General features: G+C 38.6%; 1 protein-coding gene across 4 annotated transcripts in view; it reads left to right on the plus strand.

Moving 5' to 3' along the window:
- The window catches only part of PIK3C2G (phosphatidylinositol-4-phosphate 3-kinase catalytic subunit type 2 gamma), a 664,807-nt gene that overhangs the window by 264,388 nt on the left and 376,231 nt on the right, over nt 1-24,188 (plus strand). For all 4 annotated transcript variants that reach the window (XM_027541447.1, XM_027541446.1, XM_027541448.1 and 1 more), the window contains 3 exons: nt 8,772-8,874; nt 13,840-13,910; nt 17,428-17,491. In XM_027541447.1, the coding sequence (XP_027397248.1) occupies nt 8,772-8,874; nt 13,840-13,910; nt 17,428-17,491 (238 nt within the window). The remainder of the gene's footprint in view (nt 1-8,771; nt 8,875-13,839; nt 13,911-17,427; nt 17,492-24,188) is intronic.

Genomic DNA, 24,188 nt, shown 5'->3' on the forward strand with positions numbered 1-24,188 from the left:
TCAAGGGTATAGAAGAGAATCAGAATGCAAGTAGAAATATACTTTCCTTGAAAGAATTCAATGTTATAAAAAGGCCAAACTTTTTATAAATTCCAAAAATGAAATATAAGTCAACACTATATTAGAATTTCTTTTTAATATACCACATTAATTTCAAAATTGTTCTGAAGGAGAAATCATGGAAAGATAATATAAATTTTTTTAAATTATTAGTTCAGTTCAGTTCAGTCATGTCAGATTCTTTGCGACCCCATCAATCGCAGCATGCCAGGCCTCCCTGTCCAGCACCAACTCCTGGAGTTTACCCACACTCATGTGCATTGAGTCCGTAATGCCATCCAGCCATCTCATTCTCTGTCGTCCCCTTCTCCTCCTGCCCCCAATCCCTCCCAGCATCAGAGTCTTTTCCAATGAGTCAACTCTTCCCACGAGGTAGCCAAAGTATTGGAGTTTCAGCTTCAGCATCAGTCCTTCCAATGAACACCCAGGACTGATCTCCTTTAGGATGGATTGCTTGGATCTCCTTGCGGTCCAAGTGACTCTCAAGAGTCTTCTCCAACACCACAGTTCAAAAGCATCAATTCTTCAGCGCTCAGCTTTCTTCAGAGTCCAACTCTCACACCCATATATGACCACTGGAAAAACCATAGCCTTGACTAGACGGACCTTTGTTGGCACGGTAATATCTCTGTTTTTTAATATGCTATCTAGATTGGTCATAACTTTCTTTCTAAGGAGTAAGCATCTTTTCATTTCATAGCTGCAATCACCATCTGCAGTGATTTTGGGACTCAAAAAAAAAAAAAAAAAAAAAAGTCTGACACTGTTTCCAGTGTTTCCCCATCAATTTCCCATGAAGTGATGGGATCAGATGCCATGATCTTCGTTTTCTGAATGTTAAGCTTTAAGCCAAATTTTTCACTCTCCTCTTTCACTTTCATCAAGAGGCTCTTTAGTTCCTCTTCACTTTCTGCCATAAGGGTGGTGTCATCTGCATATCTGAGGTGATTGATATTTCTCCCAGCAATCTTGATTCCAGCTTGTGCTTCTTCCAGCCCAGCGTTTCTCATGATGTACTCTGCATAGAAGTTAAATAATCAGGGTGACAATATACAGCCTTGACGTACTCCTTTTCCTATTTGGAACCAGTCTGTTGTTCCATGTCCAGTTCTAACTGTTGCTTCCTGACCTGGATACAGGTTTCTCAAGAGGCAGGTCAGGTGGTCTGGTATTCCCATCTCTTTCAGAATTTTCCACAGTTCATTGTGATCCACACAGTCAAAGGCTTTGGAATTAGTCAATAAAGCAGAAATAGATGTTTTTGTGGAACTTCCTTGCTTTTTCAATGATCCAGCCGATGTTAGCAATTTGATCTCTGGTTACTCTGCCTTTTCTAATACCAGCTCGAACATCTAGAAGTTCACAGTTCATGTACTGCTGAAGCCTGGCTTCGAGAATTTTGAGCATTACTTTACTAGAATGTGAGATGAGTGCAATTGTGCGGTAGTTTGAGCATTCCTTGGCATTGCCTTTCTTTGGGATCGGAATGAAAACTGACCTTTTCCAGTCCTGTGGTCACTGCTGAGTTTTCCAAATTTGCTGGCATATTGAGTGCAGCACTTTCACAACATCATCCTTCAGGATTTGAAATAGCTCAACTGGAATTCCATCACCTCCACTAGCTTTGTTCGTAGTGATGATTTCTAAGGCCCACTTGACTTCACATTCCAGGATGTCTGGCTCTATATGAGTGACCACACCATCGTGATTATCTGGATCATGAAGCTCTTTTTTGTACAGTTCTTTTGTTTATTCTTGCCACTTTTTCTTAATATCTTCTGCTTCTGTTAGGTCCATACAATTTCTGTCCTTTATCGAGCCCATCTTTGCATGAAATGTTCCCTTGGTATCTCTGATTTTCTTGAAGAGATCTCTAGTCTTTCCCATTCTGTTGTTTTCCTCTTTTTCTTTATATTCATCGTTGAGGAAGGCTTTCTTATCTCTCCTTGCTATTCTTTGGAACTCTGCATTCAGATGCTTGTATCTTTCCTTTTTTCCTTTGCTTTTGCTTCTCTTCTTTTCACAGCTATTTGTAAGGCGTCCTCAGATAGCCATTTTGCTTGTTTTGCATTTCTTTTCCATGGGGATGGTCTTGATCCCTGTCTCCTGTACAATGTCATGAACCTCCCTCCATAATTCATCAGGCAATCTATCAGGTCTAGTCCCTTAAGTCTATTTCTCATTTCCACTGTATTATCATAAGGGATTTGATTTAGGTCATATCTGAATGGTGAGTGCAGCCATGAAATTAAAAGATGCTACTCCTTGGAAGAAAAGTTATGGCCAACCTAGATAACATATTGAAAAGCAGAGACATTACTTTGCCAGCAAAGGTCCGTCTAGTCAAGGCTATGGTTTTTCCTGTGGTCATGTATGGATGTGTGAGTTGGACTGTGAAGAAGACTGAGCGCTGAAGAATTGATGCTTTTGAACTGTGGTGTTGGAGAAGACTCTTGAGAGTCCCTTGGACTGCAAGGAGATCCAACCAGTCCATTCTGAAGGAGATCAGTCCTGGGATTTCTTTGGAAGGAATGATGCTAAAGCTGAAACTCCAGTACTTTGGCCACCTCATGCGAAGAGTTGACTCATTGGAAAAGACTCTGATGCTGGGAGGGATTGGGGGCAGGAGAAGAAGGGAACCACAGAGGCTGAGATGGCTGGATGGCATCATTGACTCAATGGACGTGAGTCTGAGTGAACTCTGGGAGTTGGTGATGGACAGGGAGGCCTGACGTGCTGATTCATGGGGTCGCAAGGAGTAGGACACGACTGAGCGACTGAACTGAACCGAACTGAATTGAATGGTCTAGTTGTTTTCCTACTTTCTTCAATTTAAGTCTGAATTTGGCAATAAGGAGTTCATGATCTGAGCCACAGTCAGGTCCTGGTCTTGTTTTTGCTGACTGTATAGAGCTTCTCCATCTTTGGCTCCAAAGAATATAATCAATCTGATTTCGGTGTTGACCATCTGGTGATGTCCATGTGTAGAGTCTTTTCTCGTGTTGTTGGAAGGGGGTGTTTGTTATGACCAGTGCATTCTTTTTTTTTTTCTTTTTTAAACTTTACATAATTGTATTAGTTTTGCCAAATATCAAAATGAATCCATCACAGGTATACATGTGCTCCCCATCCTGAACCCTCCTCCCTCCTCCCTCCCCATACCATCCCTCTGGGTCGTCCCAGTGCACTAGCCCCAAGCATCCAGTATCATGCATTGAACCTGGACTGGCATCTCTTTTCATACATGATATTTTACATGTTTCAGTGCCATTCTCCCAAATCTTCCCACCCTCTCCCTCTCCCACAGAGTCCATAAGACTGTTCCATACATCAGTGTCTCTTTTGACCAGTGCATTCTTATGGCAAAACTCTATTAGCCTTTGCCCTGCTTCATTCCATACTCCAAGGCTAAATTTGTCTGTTACTCCAGGTGTTTCTTGACTTCCTACTTTTGCATTCCAGTCCCCTATAATGAAAAGGACATCTTTTTTGGGTATTAGTTCTAAAAGGTCTTGTAGATCTTCATAGAATCGTTCAACTTCAGCTTCTTCAGCATTACTGGTTGGGGCATAGGCTTGGATTACCGTGATATTGAATGGTTTGCCTTGGAAACAAACAGAGATAACTCTGACGTTTTTGAGATTGCATCCAAGTACTGCATTTCAGTACTTTGGCCACCTCATGCGAAGAGTTGACTCATTGGAAAAGACTCTGATGCTGGGAGGGATTGGGTGCAGGAGGAGAAGGGGGCCACAGAGGATGAGATGGCTGGATGGCATCGCTGACTTGATGGACGTGAGTCTGAGTGAACTCCAGGAGTTGGTGATGGACAGGGAGCCCTGGCGTGCTGCGATTCATGGGGTCGCAGAGTCACACTCGACTGAGTGATTGAACTGAACTGAACTGCATTTCAGACTCTTTTGTTGACTATGATGGCTACTCCATTTCTTCTAAGGGATTCCTGGCCACTGTAGTAGATATAACGGTTATCTGAGTTAAATTCACCCATTCCGGTCCATTTTAGTTCGCTGATTCCTAGAATGTCGACATTCACTCTGCCATCTCCTGTTTGAACACTTCCAATTTGCCTTGATTCATGGGCCTAACATTCCAGGTTCCTATGCAATATTTCTCTTTACAGCATTGAACCTTGCTTCTATCACCAGTCTCATCCACAACTGGGTGTTGTTTTTGCTTTGGTTCCATCCCTTCATTCTTTCTGGAGTTATTTCTCCACTGATCTCCAGTAGCACATTGGGCACCTACCAACCTGGGGAGTTCATCTCTCAATGTCCTATCTCTTTGCCTTTTCATACTGTTCATGGGGTTTTCAAGGCAAGAATACTGAAGTGGTTTTCTATTCCCTTCTCCAGTGGAACACATTCTGTCAGACCTCTCCACCATGACCCTCCCATCTTGGGTGGCCCCACACGGCATGGCTTAGTTTCATTGAGTTAATCAAGGCTGTGGTTTGTGTGATCAGATTGGCTAGTTTTCTGTGATTATGGTTTCAGTGTGTCTGCCCTCTGGTGCCCTCTTGCAACACCTATCATCTTACTTAGGTTTCTCTTACCTTGGACATGGTGTATCTCTTCATGGCTGCTCCACCAAAGCACAGCCGCTGTCCTTACCTTGGATGAGGGCTATCTCCTCACAGCCGCCTGTCTTGACCTTGAACGTGGAGTAGCTCCTCTAGGCCCTCTGGCGCAGCCACCACTGCTTGGACGCAGGGTTGTGCCTTATTTCCAAACTTCAAAATATGATAGAAAGTTAAATAATTGAAGCAATTTGGTACTGGACAGGAATAAATATATGGATTCATGAAGTATTTAGAGTACAGAAACATCGGATATTTATGAAAATTGTTCATGTGTTAAATACAAAAGGTCAGAGATAAAAAAAAAATGTCCTTGTTAATTTAAGAATATTTGGGCAAATTGTTGTTATATTGATAAAAATGTCTAAAATTGGATCTGTAAATCCCTCTTTACTCAACAAATACATTCCAGATAGATCATTAAAACCACTACTACTGAATTAAGTGTGGAGAAAACAACTTCAAAAGATTATAGTAATAAGCACAGGAATCTAAATCAATTTTCCATTCAGGTTGGAAACTGGAGCTGAAAATTAAAGATAATTATAGATTTGTTTTATGCCAGAAGACACAAAATTGTAATCAACAGATGCTTCATCCTATATCACCAACTTTATTCTAGCTTCAAGACTTTGGTTATTGAGAGGCTATTTAACTATTTTTAGTTTAAAAATAAACTGTATTATCTTTTTTATAATTCCCATTTCTAACTTTTTGGATCAACTGATCTACTATATTTTTATTGCATCCAGTAAATTATAAAATAATCTGGGAAAAAATTGAAATTATCTCTTCTTGGGCAACTGTATATTATGAAATAGAAATGAAGTCATATTAAGCTCTAAGATTTATTTGAGAATGTGATATAAATAATGATTAAATTGATGTTGAAGTGGAAAAGATTTAAGATACGTATTACTAAAAAAATAGATAACTAGTAGAAGATTAAAATTATTTATGTCTTCTAAGCCTCTAAAGATAGAGGGAAAAGAGACTCAGGGTTCAAATAATCCCAAAGAATAATGGGAAAAATTTTTAAACAAATATGTTTAATATAAACCTTTAATAATACAGTAGATGGTATTGCTATGAATAGAATAGTTTAAATTTTCTGATCAAGAAGCAAAGTCTCAAGAATTCCTTGACGTTCCATTGCTTGGTACTCTGTGCTTCCACTGCAGGGGGCACGAGTTTGATTCCCAGATTGGGAAATTAAGATCCTGAGTACCATGCGACATGCCGGAAACAAAAAAGGCAGTGTCCAAAAATAAATTAAAGAAATTTAGCTACAAGTTAGAGACCCAGCTAAAATAAAAATGATCTTATTTTTAACATAAATGTATGTGTGCTTGATCATTTATCTCAGCCTATTTTCTTTCTTTTTTTTATTTAAGTGCAATAAACTCTTGTTAACTATTGCTTTGGACAAAAGGAAAGAGGATAATTTTAAGGTCTTTTTTATTGTGCACAATTTAGTATAATTCAAATGTTTTCCCTGAGAATATATTCCTATAACATAACCTTTTTAAAAAACAAAAGAAAATTTATAGGGGAAAAAATTCCTCCCAAAATCTGAAAATTACCCAGATCTTACCCCTCTCCTCACCACACTTGAGGCAAAGATAAGGGAAGAACTAGGGCTGACTTTTAGAAGGGGGTTGAACTGACACATTTAGCAAATAATATACAGAATTTTCAGTTAAATTCGAATTTCAAAAATTTCCATTTTTCTTAGTGTATGTTTGAAACATACTTAGACTAAAAATGTTTATTCATTGTTATCTGAAATTCATGTTTATTGGTCATCTATTTTCTCTGGCAACCCTAGTGAGGGATGTATGTACTGCTAAGTCGCTTCAGTCATGTCCGACTCTGTGCGACCCCATAGACAGCAGCCCATCAGGCTACCCCATCCCTGGGATTCTCAAGGCAAGAACACTGGAGTGGGTTGCCATTTCCTTCTACAATGCATTAAAGTGAAAAGGGAAAGTGAAGTTGCTCAGTCGTGTCCCACTCTTCACGACCCCATGGACTGAAGCCCACCAGGTTCCTCTGTCCATGGGATTTTCCAGGCAAGAGTACTGGAGTGGGGTGCCATTGCTTCTCTGGGACATATATACAAGTGGGTGAAATAGGCAGTTCAAGAAAGCAGTAGCCATATCTGAGGCTGAATTCACTGCACTGGGATCCAGGGCCCAGACTTCAACATACTGAGGAAAGGAAGCTTTGAAAGCAAGATGGGTCACCACTCTTAAAGTGGTTCCCAAAATAGGAAGAGGAACTTCAGAGGAACTTCAGAACTCTAAGCATGAAATAGATAGGGAAACAGTGGAAACAGTGACACACTTTATTTTTGGGGGGGCTCCAAAATCACTGAAGATGGTGACAGCAGCCATGAAATTAAAAGACGCTTAGTCCTTGGAAGAAAAGTTATGACCAACCTAGATAGCTTATTGAAAAGCAGAGACATTACTTTGCCAGCAAAGGTCCGTCTAGTCAAGGCTATGGTTTTTCCAGTGGTCATGTATGGATGTGAGAGTTGGACTGTGAAGGAAGATGAACGCTGAAGAATTGATGCTTTTGAACTGCGGTGTTGGAGAAGACCCTTGAGAGTCCCTTGGTAGGAGATCAGCCCTGGGATTTCTTTGGAAGGAATGATGCTGAAGCTGAAACTCCAGTACTTTGGCCACCTCATGCAAAGAGTTGACTCATTGAAAAAGATTCTGATGCTGGGAGGGACTGGGGGCAGGAGGAGAAGGGGATGACAGAGGATGAGATGGCTGGATGATATCACTGACTCGATGGACATGAGTCTGAGTGAACTCCAGGAGTTGGTGATGGACAGGAAGGCCTGGCATGCTGCAATTCATGGGGTTGCAAAGAGTGGGACACCACTGAGTGACTGAACTGAACTGAACTGAAGCATGAAAAAAAAAAAAAAAGAGTTGGGGTTGGAGGAATTGAAAAGAGGAACCTAAATATATGTGATAGAATATGAGAATAGCCCTTGGAGGAAGGCAGAAATCAATGATTCCAGAAACTCAGGGAATACACTGGCCATGTCTTATGTCTAAATTCACAGTAGAAACAATCCAAGGAACAATATAAGAGCCCTATACAAGTCAGAGACGACTGAGTGACTGACTGAACTGATGGATAGCAATAGGTTGTTTTGTTCATTATTCCACCTATGATTAGGAAATATTTAGAGAGAGAGAAAGAAAGGAAGGAAGGATGGAAGGAAGGAAGCAAGGAAGGGAGGAAAACAAAATACAATTACACCATTAAAAATGTCTGAAATGTGTAATATTTTTTATTTAATCTGCTTGTCAAGCCTTTGACATAGACATTAATATCCCAACTCTAAAACAAAAATATTGTGTTTCAGATAGTTTAACTGGCCTAAGGTCAAGGAGCTAGTACATCTGTCTCTACTCTTGTGATATTTCTACCACATGACTCTGCTTCCTTGTTACAGTGATCCCCTCATACATTTTGTGGCATCAGTTAGACCTCCCAGAAGCATGCTGTGGTCAGCTTTGAGATGGCCGGATAAAACTAACTCTGAATACGGATTCTTTATCATATCCATTCTAAAGGTGTCTAGTCATTTTTTCTAACAATGAATTTGAAAATAAGTATATCTTGTCTTTAAAACTGAATATGAGGAGACATGTCTCTATACATCTATAGAGATATAGATGTATAGAGAGAATCTATAGAGATATAGATGTATAGAGAGACAGATAGACAGATAGTTAAGGCACAGTCATTCGGGTGTCCTACTCCTTGCAATTCTATGAACTGTAGCCAGGCTCTTCTGTCCAGGGAGTTACCAAGCAAGAATACTGGAGTGGGCTGCCATTTCCTCCTCCAGGAGGGATCTTTCTGACCCAGGAATCAAACCCATGTCTCCTACATTGGCAGGCAGATTCTTTACCACTGAGCCACCTGGAAAACCATGATAGGGAGGTAGAAAGACAGAAAAGTACAGATATATTTAAACTTTTATCAGAGTAAGTTCTTAAAATAAAATGACATAGAGTCAGGGAGGAAAACATACACTGGGGGAATAGTAAGAGAATAATTATGTTCATTTTTTTTTCTCTTTCAGTGATCACTATTTGGGAAGCCACAGAGTATTTCAGAAAAATAAATCGGTTATTCAACTTCATCTACAGAAAAAGAGAGACACTCCAGGAACATTATCTCGAAAGGTGAGACTTTCTTAGCATTGGCATCAGTTAGCAAATGGGTTCTTTAAGGACAGTGTTCCCATCCTTATGGATTGTTGCCATTTTGGGATTACATGGCTTAATATTTGAGTATATTTACTTAAACATAATGAAATATATGTCTATTAACAATTTGGACTAAAGCAATTATAGGTACAGCGTACTGCAACCTCAGTATAATAAATCAAGTGGTCTCTTGAAAAGTCATTTATGAGTAACTTATTAATGTTATCCTATTCATACAAGAATCCACTAGTAAATGAATGGGACAGAATATGTGATGGGGAAACCATTGAAGGAAGCAAAAAAACACAACTCTTGCTCCATTTGAAGACAATGGTAATATCAACACAGTTTAAATCAGGACAGATTAGTATTTATAATATATATAATAAAACTCCTTAGAAAGGAATTACTGTGCTTTAATGACAGCTTCATGCTGTTAGATATAAATTTTATTCCCTGTGTGATGTCTTGAGTTACATCAAACCTAAATTGCACAGTATGCAGTAAACTTTGATATTTTAGCAGTTTTTATCTATGGAATCTTCCAGTTACCTACTTTAAGCAAAACTCCCATCACCCTGTCATCTACTTCAGATAACAGATTTCCAAGGCATGACTTTTGTTTCTAGTTTGGGGTGCTTCATCATAAAAAGTGTCAGGTAGTGCATTAGTTTGCAGTATATCTATGTGGAACATAACATAATGAGGCCAAAAGAGAGTTGTTTAGAAATATCTTTTGGAACTCATACTCAACTCAGATGGCATTGACGGCTCCAGGGCTATGCATCTGAAATCTCCACAAAGAAGCATTATAAAGTAACTAATATCCTTAATATTAATAATCATAAACATCTTCAAATTGTCCTTGGTGCTGATGAAAAAGCTGAAATTATCATACTTCATTTCAACAGGGGGAGGAGAAAATGTATAATTCTAACTCCTACTCTTATTTAGAAGCTGAATAATTGCTAAAAAGAATGTCACTGGTAGTAATTCACAAATCACTAATATTTCAGTTTCATGTAAATTAAGGTTTATTCTTGAAGTGAAGTGAAGTCGCTCAGTCGTGTCTGACTCTTTGCGACCCCATGGACTATAGCCTACTGGGCTCCTCCATCCATGGGATTTTCCAGGCAAAAATACTGGAGTGGGTTGCCATTTCCTTCTCCAAGGGAACTTCCCAACTCAGGGATCGAACCGGGGTCTCCTGCATTGTAGGCAGATGCTTTACCATCCGAGCCACAAGGGAAGCCCTAAGGTTTATTCTTAAATGCATATAACTCCACTACTTTGATATAATATGTACTGAACATATATTTTATATCTGAAACTTTAACATTTACATTACATTTACCATTTACAACAATTCCATGTGTCAATAAGGACACTGAATCCCAAGGAGCTCGTGACCTTTCTCAGGTCACATTCATGGAACTAGTAAGCAGAGACCAGTCAGTGAGTCTCCACTGAGAATTTACAGACTATACTCAAACGTTTTAGATGTGGGTGTCAGAGCAATTAGTCAAAATTCTACCTTTATGTTTTTTTGGCTTTGTTTTGTTTTCCACAGCTGTATCCACATATCCCAAAGCCTGGGCCATGACAGGATATTTAATGATAATTAACCACATTAAGTATATATTAGGTGTCAGGCACTGTTATTAGCGCTGTACATGTATCAATTCATAACAGCACCAAAGCAAAAACTATAGCATGTTAGACTATATGATATTGTAGTCTTTTTTAAAACTGTTAAAAATAATATTATTTATTTTTGGTTGTGCTGGGTTTTCACTGCTGCGTGGGCTTTTCTCCGGCTGTGGCAAGTGGGTGCTACTCCCTAGTTTTGGTGCACAGGCTTCTCATTATCCAGAGCACGCACTCTCGGGCATTACAGCTTCAGCAGTTGTGGCTCCCAGGCTCTAGAGCACAGGCTCAGTAATTGCGGGGCATGGGCTTAGTTGCTCTGTGGTGTGCAGGATCTTCCCAGTTCAGGGATCAAATCTCCATCTCCTGCACTGGCATGCGGATTCTTTACTGCTGAGCCACTAGGAAAGTCCTAAAGATTTTTTTGATGTGGACCATTTTTAAAGACTTTATTGAATTTGTTACAGCATTACTTTTGTTTCTTCAGTTTTTTGGTCACAAGTCATGTGGGCTCTTAGCTCTCCAATCAGGGATCAAATCGACATCCCCTGCATTGGAAGGCAAAGTCTTAAACATTAGATCACCCTAACGTTAGTTAAGACATTCATAAATTTCAAAAACTTACTCATGATATTGAAAATATTAGAGTCTGGACACTGGTGTGTTATGTCAACATGATGCATATGTTGCACTCTGATATATCACACTTTTTGTTATGAACTTTTATTACCCATGAAGTAGGTTAGATTATAATTTCACTTGAAAGTCTTATAGTTGAAGAAAATAAAAACTAATTGCCTGGTTTTATAAAATCTTCTTTCAGGACTAGATAAGCATGTTAATTAATTTAATATAACTGGATATAACTGAAACAGTTTAACAGTTTGCAACCCTTCTTCATGGTCTGAATGGCTATATTTAAAATAAATAGCCCATGATTCTTTTTCTTTTATAAACTTATGCTAAAGGAATGGTGAATGGTCTTCTATCTCAAAATTCTCTATGATTTTCATAATTTCAGCTGTATGCTAAACATTGTGAATAATTAAATTTTCTTTCTACTTAACATAAAAGTGGCTTGACAATATTGTTTCTATGTAATATTGGAACTATAATGATCACTATCATTTTATTAAGTTTACTGACACCAACACTGTTCAGGAGATATTTCAGAGTTTATTTTCAGTGTAAAAAGCATTACAAAGCTCAATTCAACTTAGATGATGGCTTTCTTATTTTAAACTGACTCCTATTATATTGATATATGATGATTTAATTCATGTTCCAAGAGATTATTCACAAAACAGGTTGATATTCTTTAGAAATCGTCCTAGATTTCAAAATTTTAAAATTCCTGTCTTTATTAAAAATGACACGAATGACTGAAACTTTTTTTTTTAATTTTCTTCCTTTACATCTTTTGGGTTTGATCAAAAGTATTGCCAACGTTGTAGACATTAATCATAAAATTAAGATTTCCTTATAGCTCAAGGAAGCTTTCATAGAATATTTAAAGCAATAGATTTCTGTATGAAAAAAATGGAACAAAAATACCTTAGTGTTTTTACTAAAACAAAGGTATGGCTTTCAGCTTTGGAGAAAAGTAAATTGCACAATATATTCCAAGGATACGTGCTCAAACTTCCCTCCAACTCTTTGAGATCCTTTAGATAATTTTTTTTTCTTTTAAGTGACTGTATGAAAAAGGACAATTCCCCTGCCCCAAAAAGTATCTCTGGAAGACAAGTAAAGTAGCTTTTAAATGAATATGATTATGCTATACCGAAAGATGCAAATATGTCATATTATTTACATGCTGCTTTGGTTTTAACTTCTAAAATAAGTGCATGTGTGCTCAGTCATGTCCAACTCTTTGCAACCCTATGGACTGTAGCTCCCCAGGCTCCTCTGTCCATGGGCTTTCCCTAGCAAGAATGCTGGACTGGGTTGCCATTTCCTCCTCCAGGGGATTTTCCTGACCCAGGGATCAAACCCACATCTCCCATGTCTCCTGCATTGCAGGTTGATTCTTTACAACTGAGCCACCAGGGAAGTCTCTGAAATAAGGCAAATGTCAAACATTACAGTTCAAATCTTATTGTATTTTGACTTTAAATTTCTTTTTCCCTTCACTTTTACTGTCCTTTCCATGCCTGAACTTTAGCTTTATCTACTGCAGAAAAAGAAATTGTCTCAATCACTATCACACTTTCAGATTTCATCAACCAGAGACCTTGGATGTAAATTCCTATACAGTAAGCCTCATGTTGCCAAGTTCCTTAGCATTTCTAATAATACAAAGCCTTCCTTTTTTATAGCAGTGACCTTATTCTTTCCATGTTACTTAGCTTCCTCCCTCTTCCTCACAAAACAACCCAATATAAAAATTGATTTACCGTTGACCTTAAGCCATGTAAAGGTTTTCCTTCTGATGTTTTCTGTCAGAAACTCTAACAGGCAGTTTTAAAATTAGATTGTGTGCGTACTGACATACAAGATTATATGCACTCCAGGCACTAAGGGACTCACTGGGCTGTAAAACTTAACGGCTCTGGGTGATGAAAAAGTGCAAAGAGGATGGGGTATATTTGCTTCCTCTGCAGACCTGCATAGGGTTTTCATAGGTGCCCATTTTAGAAGAGTTGATCAAGGAGTTAAGATGAGAGTGCGTCTGTGTGAATGCAGAGATGTGGATCAGGGGGCTACTATTTTAAGATGAGCAGTTTCTGCTCATCTTGGGAGAAAAATACAATGCCATCTGATAACTCCTGCAATTTATACCTATCAGTAGTTGTCTTTCATTAGCATAACTCAATGTTCATGAGACGGGAAGTTCTCTTACCCTGACAGTTTAGTGGCAAGGTATGGAAAATCTGAAAAATGGAGGATTCCGTTCTGTGTCTGCTGGCCAATGTGGCAAGCTGTCAAGTCCTATGCTGCCATGGATCCAAGGCCTAAATGTAAAGAAAACGTACATGTGCATGGGAGAACTGGTGTCAAAATTGCCTTCCTCCTGGGATAAATTTGTATTTGACCTTGGTTAGTGGCATGATGCTTTTCAACTGTCCTTGGGGTTTATCCTCAACCAAAGAGCAGCTTTCCACTTTACTTTTGAAAAGAATGCTTCTACAGTTAAGAAGTGTCTTCTAAGGTCTTTAAAACAAAATATTAAAATGATAAATGAGGGTTATCAAAAGAGGTGAATAAAATGACAGCAGGAAGTTACGGACCTATTTTTATCTGGGATTCATTCCTCTTCACTCTATAAATATTAATATATCCTGCTATCTACAGCATGAAGATGACCACAGTCAGTTTTATCTGAACCAACTTCTAGAATTTATGCATATCTGGAAAGTATCCAGGTAAGACATTTCATTTCTGTTCTAAGACTACTTTCTGACTGATTTCTCAAGTGCCAAATCACAATATTTTTCAGTTGATTGTATAAACTATCCTTTCACTAATACTGTGGAAGCTATTGTACTTTTAATAGATATCTCCCTTTGGCAAATTCTGTTAATAATTATCTATTCTTCACAGCTATTCAGATACATTTGAAGAGCTGCTAACACCTTCCAGAACAATCTAACATTCATTTAAAAATCTCTCTGCTACCAGTTATTAGATTTTCGAGGATTTTTTTCCCTCATTCATTTGGTAAATTTGATTGTGCGTGTGTCACTAAGCTCTTTGTATCACTGAATTTCCATACACTGAAAATCACTATCTCCTGCTTTAAATTCCTTTCTGGAACTCCTTGAAAATAATTGGTACATTATAAACAAAGGAGAGTGAATTCAAATTGGAAAACTCAAGTGACAGCAAATGAGCATATCCTAATTGAGTCTGATATCTCAACATATGCATGTATTATTTGAAAGAATAGACATATCAAAAAGCTAACCTGGGAGAAGGTATCAGTGCTACAGGGTGAGTTTATCAGGAATTAAAGTTGTTCTGAGCTAAATGAGCAAAAAATGGAGTGTGGGAGGTATGTGTCATAAATTCTCTAAAGCACAGCCTGATATAAAAGTGAGTTAAAATTGTTTTAGTGACTATTAATAATAGCTATCACTTCCTGGAGTTCTAGTACATTTTGCATACATTATCTCATCTAATTCTCCCTTTAACCTCATAACAATACATACTACCTTACTTCGGAATCAAGGAAACTGAACTTCTGGAAGGTTAAATAACTTATCTAGGGCCGATCACTCAGTTTGTTAGTAGAAAGAGTGAGACTAATGCTGTCTGCAATTTGCAAAGGCTACATTCTTTCATTAAAATATCATGTCTTTCTCTTTCCCCCCAGTATTCAGCCTTATACCATAAAATCATAGAATGGGTAAAACAAGGAGGACTTTTTATATCACTTAATCTAAATTATTATTGTATTACTAATTATATGCTTCAGATAGGTCCCCATCAAAATGGTGTATTAAATCAAAGGTTGTGTTTCAAAATAAATTTATAAGACAACAACTACCACATCAACAAATGCAGAGAGAAACACCAAATTGGACAAATTCTTCAAAAAGTCTGGAATCCCTGGGAGTCAGATATTTGTTCTGAACTGTTTGGTGGAGGGCTGTGACTTGTAGGTGGATGCTACCTGGGGCACAGGGAAACAAAAGGAGCCTGTGACTCTTTGGAAAAGACCCTGTGTGAGGAAAGGTTGAAGGCAGGAGAAGAAGGGGATGATAGAGGATGAGATGTTTGGATGGCATCGCCCAATCGATGGACATGAGTTTGAGCAAGCGCCAGGAGTTGGTGATGACAACTGCATGCAGGAATGACATGCTGCAGTCCATGGGGTCACAAAGAGTCAGACACAACTGAGTGACTGAACTGACTGTGAGACCCATAGGATTTATTCACTAACTTTTCATTGTCAGTAATTTTTAATTGAAGTGTAGTTGACAGACAACATTTCTTCATTCCCTTTCTTCTTTTTGTTGTTCTTCTGACTGGGTGATTTCAAGAAATCTGTCTTTAAGTTTAAGGAGTCTTCTGCTTGGAAGTTTATCAAATTCTTCGGCTCAGTCTTGTATTCTTTAGCGCAAACATTTCTATCTGACTCTTGTGTTTTCTCTTTGCTGAATTTCTCATTTTGTTTCTTGCATTGTTATGCTAAATTCACTAAATTCTTTTTCTGTGTTCCCTTTTGGTTCTCTGAGCATCTTTAGAACAATTATTTTGAGTGCTTTAATCAGACAATTCTTTTATCTCCATTTCTTTGGGGTCAGTTGCCGGAAGTCTACTGTATTCTTTGGGTGGTGTCATATTTCCCTGATTTTTTGTGATCTTCGGAGAAGGCAATGGCACCCCACTCCAGTACTCTTGCCTGGAAAATCCCATGGATGGAGGAGCCTGGTGGGCTGCAGTGCATGGGATTGCTGAGTCAGACACGACTGAGCGACTTCACTTTTGCTTCTCACTTTTATGCATTGGAGAAGGAAATGGCAACCCACTCCAGTGTTCTTGCCTGGAGAATCCCAGGGACGAGGGAGCCTGGTGGGCTGTCGTCTATGGGGTCGCACAGAGTTGGACACGACTGAAGCGACTTAGCAGCAGCACCATAGCCTTATATCCCTGGGTGGGGAAGATCCCTCAGAAAAAGGAATGGCAACTCCCTTCAGTATTCTTGCCTGGAGAATCCCAAGGACAGAGGAGCCTGGAAGGCCACAGTCCATGGGGTCACAAAGAGTTGAACATGACTGAGCAACTAACACTTTCACTGCACACAGCCTTGCATAGCTGTCTGTACAGAGGAAGCAGCAGTCACCTCTTCTAGACTGTATGAGCTGGCTTCAGTATGGAAAGACCTTCACTCACAGGCAAGGGTACCCTGAAATGTGCTGTGACCCTGGGTGTAGTGGTGCAAGGCACCAAGCACAGAATTGTGAGACAACTCCAGGTCTGGAGGGGAGGAGAAACACAAAGTCTGCTCAGCTCAGGTCACAGGGTTCCAAGGCATCCACAACCATGTGGTCCTTGGCAAGTGCTGTGGGAGGTCTGCAGTGCTGCAGAGGCTGTTGTGATCCTCAGCCGTGCCTCCAGATAGGGACCAATGGCAGACAGCAGTTGCTGCTGGAGCTGGTCGTGTACATATACACACACACCCAGCTGTGAAGACCAGCTGCAGGTGCCTGTGTAGCGACAGGGTTGGCTGCAGACACTCAGAGTTGGGCGGGGGATTGAACAGGGCTACCTGCTACTATAAAATATATTGGTGTGTTTTTAACATTGTGAATTTGTGTTATACATTTCATTATTTGATTCAATTCAGGAGTTTTCAAGACAAATAGGAAGGGAAAGTCAATAAAGTTTGGGAAAATAATTTTGAATAGTGAAGCCAGAAGAATCCCTGCTCAACTCACATCTATTCCACCTAAGAGATAAAGCTGAAGCAATAAGAGGAGCTTAGGGAAAAAGGCAAAAATACCAGGAAAAACTCAGAGGTTTGGGATCAAATACAACACCACCTATGATAAATATGTCCTTAATTCTGAAAGCAATTCTCTGCAAATTTTTGCATATTTAATATTTCTTGATGTGTCTGTCATTATCTCCTTATGAATCCCTTTGCAACTGACATTTTGAATTAAAAGTAGTTTCTTATAATGAACAGCCTTTGAGAGGCTTGCTTAAGATGTCAAAAATTTCTTTGGAGTTTTAAGGTTTTTAAATATGCTTGTAGCCTATCAAGTTATACAGAGGTTTTAAGGAAGACATGCAAAATGATATTTAAAATTACATCAACAGAAATCCTTAAGCCACATTTGCTATAGAATCATGGGCAAAACAATACTTGTGATAAACTTGCTAAATTTAATGTTTTCCCACTCAATTTTAAACAAAGCTCTTTTTTATTTCCAGACAGTGTCTCTCAACAGTAATCCAAAAATATGACTCCCACCTGAAATACTTATTGAAAACTCAGGTATTAACTTTTGTTACTTACTTAATTGATCCAATAAGCATATATGTATCTTTTTCTAAAACTTTGCACATTTCTGAAGATACAAAGATTTATAAAGCAGAGGATCTACACTTTAATGGCTTTCGTTCTATCATGGCAAAACCGACAAGTAACCAGATGTATGTAATAAAGTGTCATGTGTACTGTGAAAGACCTATGTGTATATAGGACACACAAAAGAGGGTTATCGATGTTACTTATTTGATCTGAGTGTTGAAAAATGAGTGTGTCAGCCAGGGGAGGGGTGTGGTGAAGGAAAGTCAGAGGTAGGGATAACTTAAAGCAAATAACAACAGTAATAGAGCAGGTAGCAAATAGCCTGGTTTGAGTCAGAAGCTGTATGCTTTTGAAACTTTGGAATGTTAAGGTTCAAGGTGAATGCCTAGGAAAAGACCAGATGAAAGGGAGAAGCAGGAACCAAGTTATGTATGGTCTTAAGGACATTTTATGGACAATTTAATGATTTTCTAATTTATCAGCTGATGACATAAAGCCATTATGCAGGGCAGCATAATGACAGATGGGTGACTATAGGACATTTCATTAACCCAAAGAGATGAGGAGGGCATGGACAAAAGCTCAAACATGGGGTTGGAGAGGAAGGGACAGATTCATAAAAGGTGAAAATGTACAATTTACATGATTTGGTGAAAAACTGTGAACAACAAAAGAACACAGTGCCTAGACTATCTCCAGATTCCTGGAGGCTGACTGACCACATGGAGACATTAATTAACTAAACAGTGAAAGTAGGAGAAGCTAGCTTGGCAGGGAAGATAATAGATTCAGTCTAATCTATTGCCTACTAGGCATCCAAATTGTAGTCACTATTAAGCAAATCATTTCTTACAGTGTGTTCTCCCAGGGAAGGATTTTTGTTTTTCAGTCTCCCAGTCATGTCTGACTTCTTGCAATCTCATGGACTACAGCACACCAGGCCTCTCTGTCCCATACCATCTCCTGAAGTTTGACCAAGTTCGTGTCCATTGCATCAGTGATCTCATCCAGCCATCTCATCCTCTGGCACCCTCTTGTCATTTGCCCTCAATCTTTCCCAGCATCAGGGACTTTTCCACTCAGTTAGCTGTTCACACCAGATGACAAAAATACTGGAATTTCAGCTTCTGCATCAGTCCTTCCAACGAGTATTCAAGGGTGATCTCCCTTAAGATTGACTGGTTTGATCTCCTTGCTGTCCAAGGGACTTTCAGGAGTTTTCTCCAGCACCACAGTTCAAAGGCATCAATTCTTTGGTGTTCTGCCTTCTTTACAGTTCAGCTCTCACAACCATACATGACCAGTGGGAAGAACATAGCTTTGACTATACAGACTTTTGTCGGTAGAGTGATGTCTCTGCTTGTCAACACACTGTCTAGATTTTCAAAGCTTTCCTATCAAAAAGCAACTGTCTTCTGATTTCATGGTTGCAGTCACAATCCACTGTAATTTTAGAGTTGAAGAAGAGGAAATCTGTCACTGCTTCCACCTTTTCCCCCTCTATTTGCCATGAAGCAATGGAGCTGGATGCCACAATCTTAGTTTTGTTTTTATTATTTTTTTTTAATATTTAGTTTTAAGCCAGCTTTTTATTCTCCTCCTTCACCCTCAAGAGGCTCTTTAGTTCCTGTTCACTTTCTGCCATTAGAGTGGTATCATCTGCATATCTGAGGTTGTTGATGTTTCTCCTGCCTGTCTGGATTCCAACTTGTAACTCATCCAGCCCAGCATTTCTCCTGATGTGCTCAGCATACATATTAGTCTTCCACAGATAAAATACTGTATGATTACAGAAAATGAGGTAAGAGAATGTTTTTAAAACAAGTGAAGACTTCTTTTTTCATTAAACAAATGACTCTTGGTATCTATACAAAGGGTACAGATCTTAAGCAATATTAAATTGCTATCCCCAATATTAAAAAACAGTAAACAGTTCTGAAAATAATAAATTACACTTCTTGATGTAGATACAAAACTCACACATGAATTCCATGTAAATAAGTAAAGATACAGTGATGACGAATACACAACTCATCTTCCTTCCCAAAGTGTAATCCTCTCACTCTAATTCCACTCTTTCTTGAGTCTAGCCTGAATCTGGAAGTTTAAAATGTGGAATGTGCAAACAACTCACAATTATTTATATTGTTTTAAACTTCATAAAAGTGTCATAATTACTATTTCTTTGTGACTGCCATTCTTCCTAGTGTAGAATTTGAAATATATCAGGTACCCAGGGCATATTAAGGCTCCATTCCCATGTCATTTATGGCTCTTGACTATACACAGATATACTGTGGAGGTTATCATACCTTACTTATGGATGAATTTTAATTACCTAAGTGTCTTAGTACTGCTCATGTATAACAGATCCATGATAATTAATTTAATTTTCAAATGCAGTGGTTTGGTCATATCACTTATATATGAGGCCTCCAATACTTTAAAAGAAATCATTTTTTGAAAGAAAGCAATTTTTCCAATACAACTGAAAAGTTGGCAAACCATCAAAGAAATACTGTCTTTATATTATCACAGGCAAATAGTTATTATCACCACATCTGAATTATTTTATAAATAGGCCAGAATGTCTGCAAATTTCCACATGAACTCTCTGTAAACCAATGAATTTTTTAAATGACATTTCTTCCTATGAAGCATCAACAGCTAAATATCTAAAAAGTGAGAACAGACTGTGATATTATCAATTTACAATATTGCACTTTCTGTTTGTTTGACAAGTGCATTAAGTAGCATTTCATCAACACTGAAAATAGTTAACAATTTGAAGAATAATGTTTTTATCTTCCTCATACTTGAATTATTATATGATTTGACAAAATAACAAGCAGGTCAAATAAATTTGCCATGAATATTACTGAATAATATGGATAACTTAAATTTCCAAATATTTTGTTTCATCAGCAATGGCTATTGGCATATTTTACATTTGACACATTTCAGATTGTGTATCCTAACTTATGCTTGCTAAACAGCTAATTTTGTAAGTAATTTACATAGAGTTTTTCCTTTCAGCAATTTTCCCCCCTCTATTCTATTCTACTAATAATTAAGGAATGTTTTCCGTATTCATGCTATATTCTGAATTCATTGCTAACATTTAGGAGAAATTAAGAACAGAAGAAAGAGAAAGAATTTTCCCCGGAGGTGTTACTTAATGCTTACTTAGTACAAATTACTAAACTATTTATTTAATGGAATCAACAGAAATCAAAGTCAGAACCATGCTCTGAAGTTGCTAACAATCTGGCTGGAAAGAGCATTTTCACATAAAGCACACAGAGAGGTAAATCTCCAGGAGAAAGCAGTGAAAAGCCAGATTTCCATTAGGTGGAAGAATCAGCTTCTGATTCAAAGTTGCTGTCTCCTAGTAGCCTCTAATGCATTGTCTCCAAAATTTTTATTTAAATGCCAAGTAGGACCTTTAGAGAAAGTTAGCAATCCCAATCACTGAGGACACACTTACACTGGGATCTAGTAACTGATGAACTAATTGTAGATCAAATGGATCTGGATTGAAAAAAATCCAGCCATGCTTCAAAATGTAGGTTGGCTTCATGAAACATCTGCTTGGTATAAAAAGAGCTAAGAGCCTCCAAACATTTTACCTTCAAGCACATGACTCAGAGGCTGTACCAACTAGATAACCAGACAAAAAGTGAAAAAGGCACCTCTATGCACCTCATTTGTTTGTGTGTGTCTGTGCTAAGTCTCTTCAGTTACATCCGACTCTTTTCGACCCTGTGGACTGTAGCCTGCCAGGGTCCTCAGTCCACGGGATTCTCCAGGCAAGAATCCCAGAGTAGATTGCCATGTCTTCCTCCATGGGGTTTTCCTGGTCCAGGAATCAAAGCCAGAAGTCTCCCAAGGCTCCTACACTGCAGGCAGATTCTTTGCCACTAAGCCAACAGGGAAGCCCCTCTCTATTGTTCAGGTGTAACTAACTCAATGAGGAAGGCAGAATAATTCTTTTCTCACACCATCCTCAAGACCAAAATCTAACAGTTTTTAGCCTCTAAACAGAAATCAAAAATTCCATTTATAAGGAGAAAGAAAGTGGGCAAACAGGGATCTGATAATATATATTTAGTATTTTTAGGACAATAGCTTTCTTAGTAATAAGCAGACTGACTGTTGGATTTTCAGAAGTTCCAATTTCAAACATAATTTAACCAGAGTGGCAGTAAAGACAAGAGTTTAGGAGCAGAGATTCCAAATGTATGTGTAAACATTCTGCCACAGGGTAGGCTTTAATTCATCAATCCTTGAGTTTATATTATTCACTACTAGAGTGAAGATAGTAAAATAATATTGTTAAAAATTAACAAAGCAGTAGATGTAATGTGCTTAATATTATATACTGGCTGGAAGATAAAAAATGTTGAAGTAAAAGATAAGTACAAGTTAATTTATTGTTATTAGAGTTACTATTTTTAACACTGTCACTAAAGTAGAGGATTGTATATGATCCAAAAGAAAAATGTCACAAAACTGGTTTGCATTCACAACAGAATATAATAGGAGGGAAAGGAGCAAAAATAATCATTAGAAAATAGAGTAAAATGAATAGGTAGCATGGACCAGCTAAAAGGTCACAAAAGGAGAAGTCAAGGAAATGAAGGAGATAAGTCAGGATAAAAAGGAAGTAAAACACCTTTGCAGAACTGGAACCTATCTTAGCAGAAAAAAGGGGCAGATTGAAACTACTAAAAGTCAAACCTATGTATAGAACACTGCCAGACAGGAATAAGAAGAAACAATGAAAGATCTTCAGTAAGGAAGATAATTACTACCCAAAGTAATTTGTATTCTAAGTGGGCTTCCCTGGTGCCTCAGATGGTAAAGAATCTGCCTGCTAACGCAAGAGACCTGGGTTTGATCTCTGGGTCGGGAAGATGCTCTGAAGGAGAGAATGGATTCCCACACCAGTGTTCTTGCCCAGAGAATTCCATAGACAGAGGAACCTGGCGGGCTACAGTCCATGGGGTTGCAAAGAGTCAGAAACGATCGAGTGACTTTCACTTTCAAGAGAGATATAAAGAGTTTCATCAGAATAATGACATAATCTGATGACTTAAGATTTGTGCAATGAGTTATGTAATACATGAAGAGTGCACACACATAAATTAAAGAACTGAATAGGCAATCTTATTACATAAGTTTGGTACAAAATATTGCCAGTATCCTAAGATCTATCTATATGCCTCTTTATATCTCTTGGCTTCTCCATAAGAGTTATTCTTTGAAGAAAAGCCACTTTGAACCTTTTCTTTGCCATTTCACCATGGAAGTATGCATCCATTAGCAGTTTGCACCTCAGATATTTCAGATTTGGTTTTATTCCATCACAATAAAGAAAACATGGCACTAAAGTGAGTCACATGAATTTTTTTGATTTTTCAGTAGGTATAAAAGTTTTGTTTACACTGTTGCTGCTGCTAAGTCACTTCAGTCATGTCCAACTCTGTGTGACCCCATAGACGGCAGCCCACCAGGCTCCTCTGTCCATGGGATTCTCCAGGCAAGAACACTGGAGTGGGTTGCCATTTCCTCCTCCGATGCATGAAAGTGAAAAGTCAAAGTGAAGTCACTCAGTCGTTTCTGACTCTTAGCGACCCCATGGACTGCAGCCTACCAGGCTCCTCCGTCCATGGGATTTTCCAGGCAAGAGTACTGGAGTGGGGTGCCATTGCCTTCTCCTGTTTACACTGTAGTAAGTGTGTAATTACATTTTGTCTTAAAACGTACAATCTCTGTCCCTTAATTAAAAAATAATTTCTTGCTTTGATTCACTTCAGTCACTCAGTCGTGTCCGATTCTTTGCAAAACCATGAACCACAGCACGCCAGGTCTCATTGTCCATCACCAATTCCCAGAGTCCACTCAAACCCATGTCCATTGAGTCAGCGATGCCATCCAACTATCTCATCCTCTGTTGTCCCCTTCTCCTCTTGCCCTCAATCTTTCCCAGCATCAGGGTCTTTTCAAATGAGTCAGTTCTTCCCATCAGGTAGCCAAAGTATTGGAGTTTCAGCTTCAACATGAGTCCTTCGAATGAACACCCAGGACTGATCTCCTTTAGGATGGACTGGTTGGATCTCCTTGCAGTTCAAGGGACTCTCAAGAGTCTTCTCCAACACCACAGTTCAAAAGCATCAATTCTTCTGTGCTCAGCTTTGTTTATAGTCCAACTCTCACATATATACATTACCACTGGAAAAACCATAGCGTTGACTAGACGGACCTTTGTTGACAAGGTCTCTGCTTTTCAATTATCTGTGTAGGCCAGTCATAACTTTCCTTTCATGGAGTAACAGTCTTTTAATTTCGTGGCTGCGGTCACTATCTGCAGTGATTTTGGAGCCCCCCAAAATAAAGTCAGCCACTGTTTCCACTGTTTCCCCATTTGCCATGAAGTAATGGGACCAGATGCCATGATCTTAGTTTTAAGAATGTTGAACTTTAAGCCAACTTTTTCACTCTCCTCTTTCACTTTCATCAAGTGGCTCCTTAGTTTTTCTTCACTTTCTGCCATAAGGGTAGTGTCATCTGCATATCTGTTATTGATATTTCTCCCAGCAATCTTGATCCCAGCTTGTGCTTCATCCAGCCCAGCATTTCTCATGGTGTGCTCTGCATA

Source organism: Bos indicus x Bos taurus, chromosome 5, assembly GCF_003369695.1.
Source record: "Bos indicus x Bos taurus breed Angus x Brahman F1 hybrid chromosome 5, Bos_hybrid_MaternalHap_v2.0, whole genome shotgun sequence".
NCBI classification, from domain to species: domain Eukaryota; kingdom Metazoa; phylum Chordata; class Mammalia; order Artiodactyla; family Bovidae; genus Bos; species Bos indicus x Bos taurus.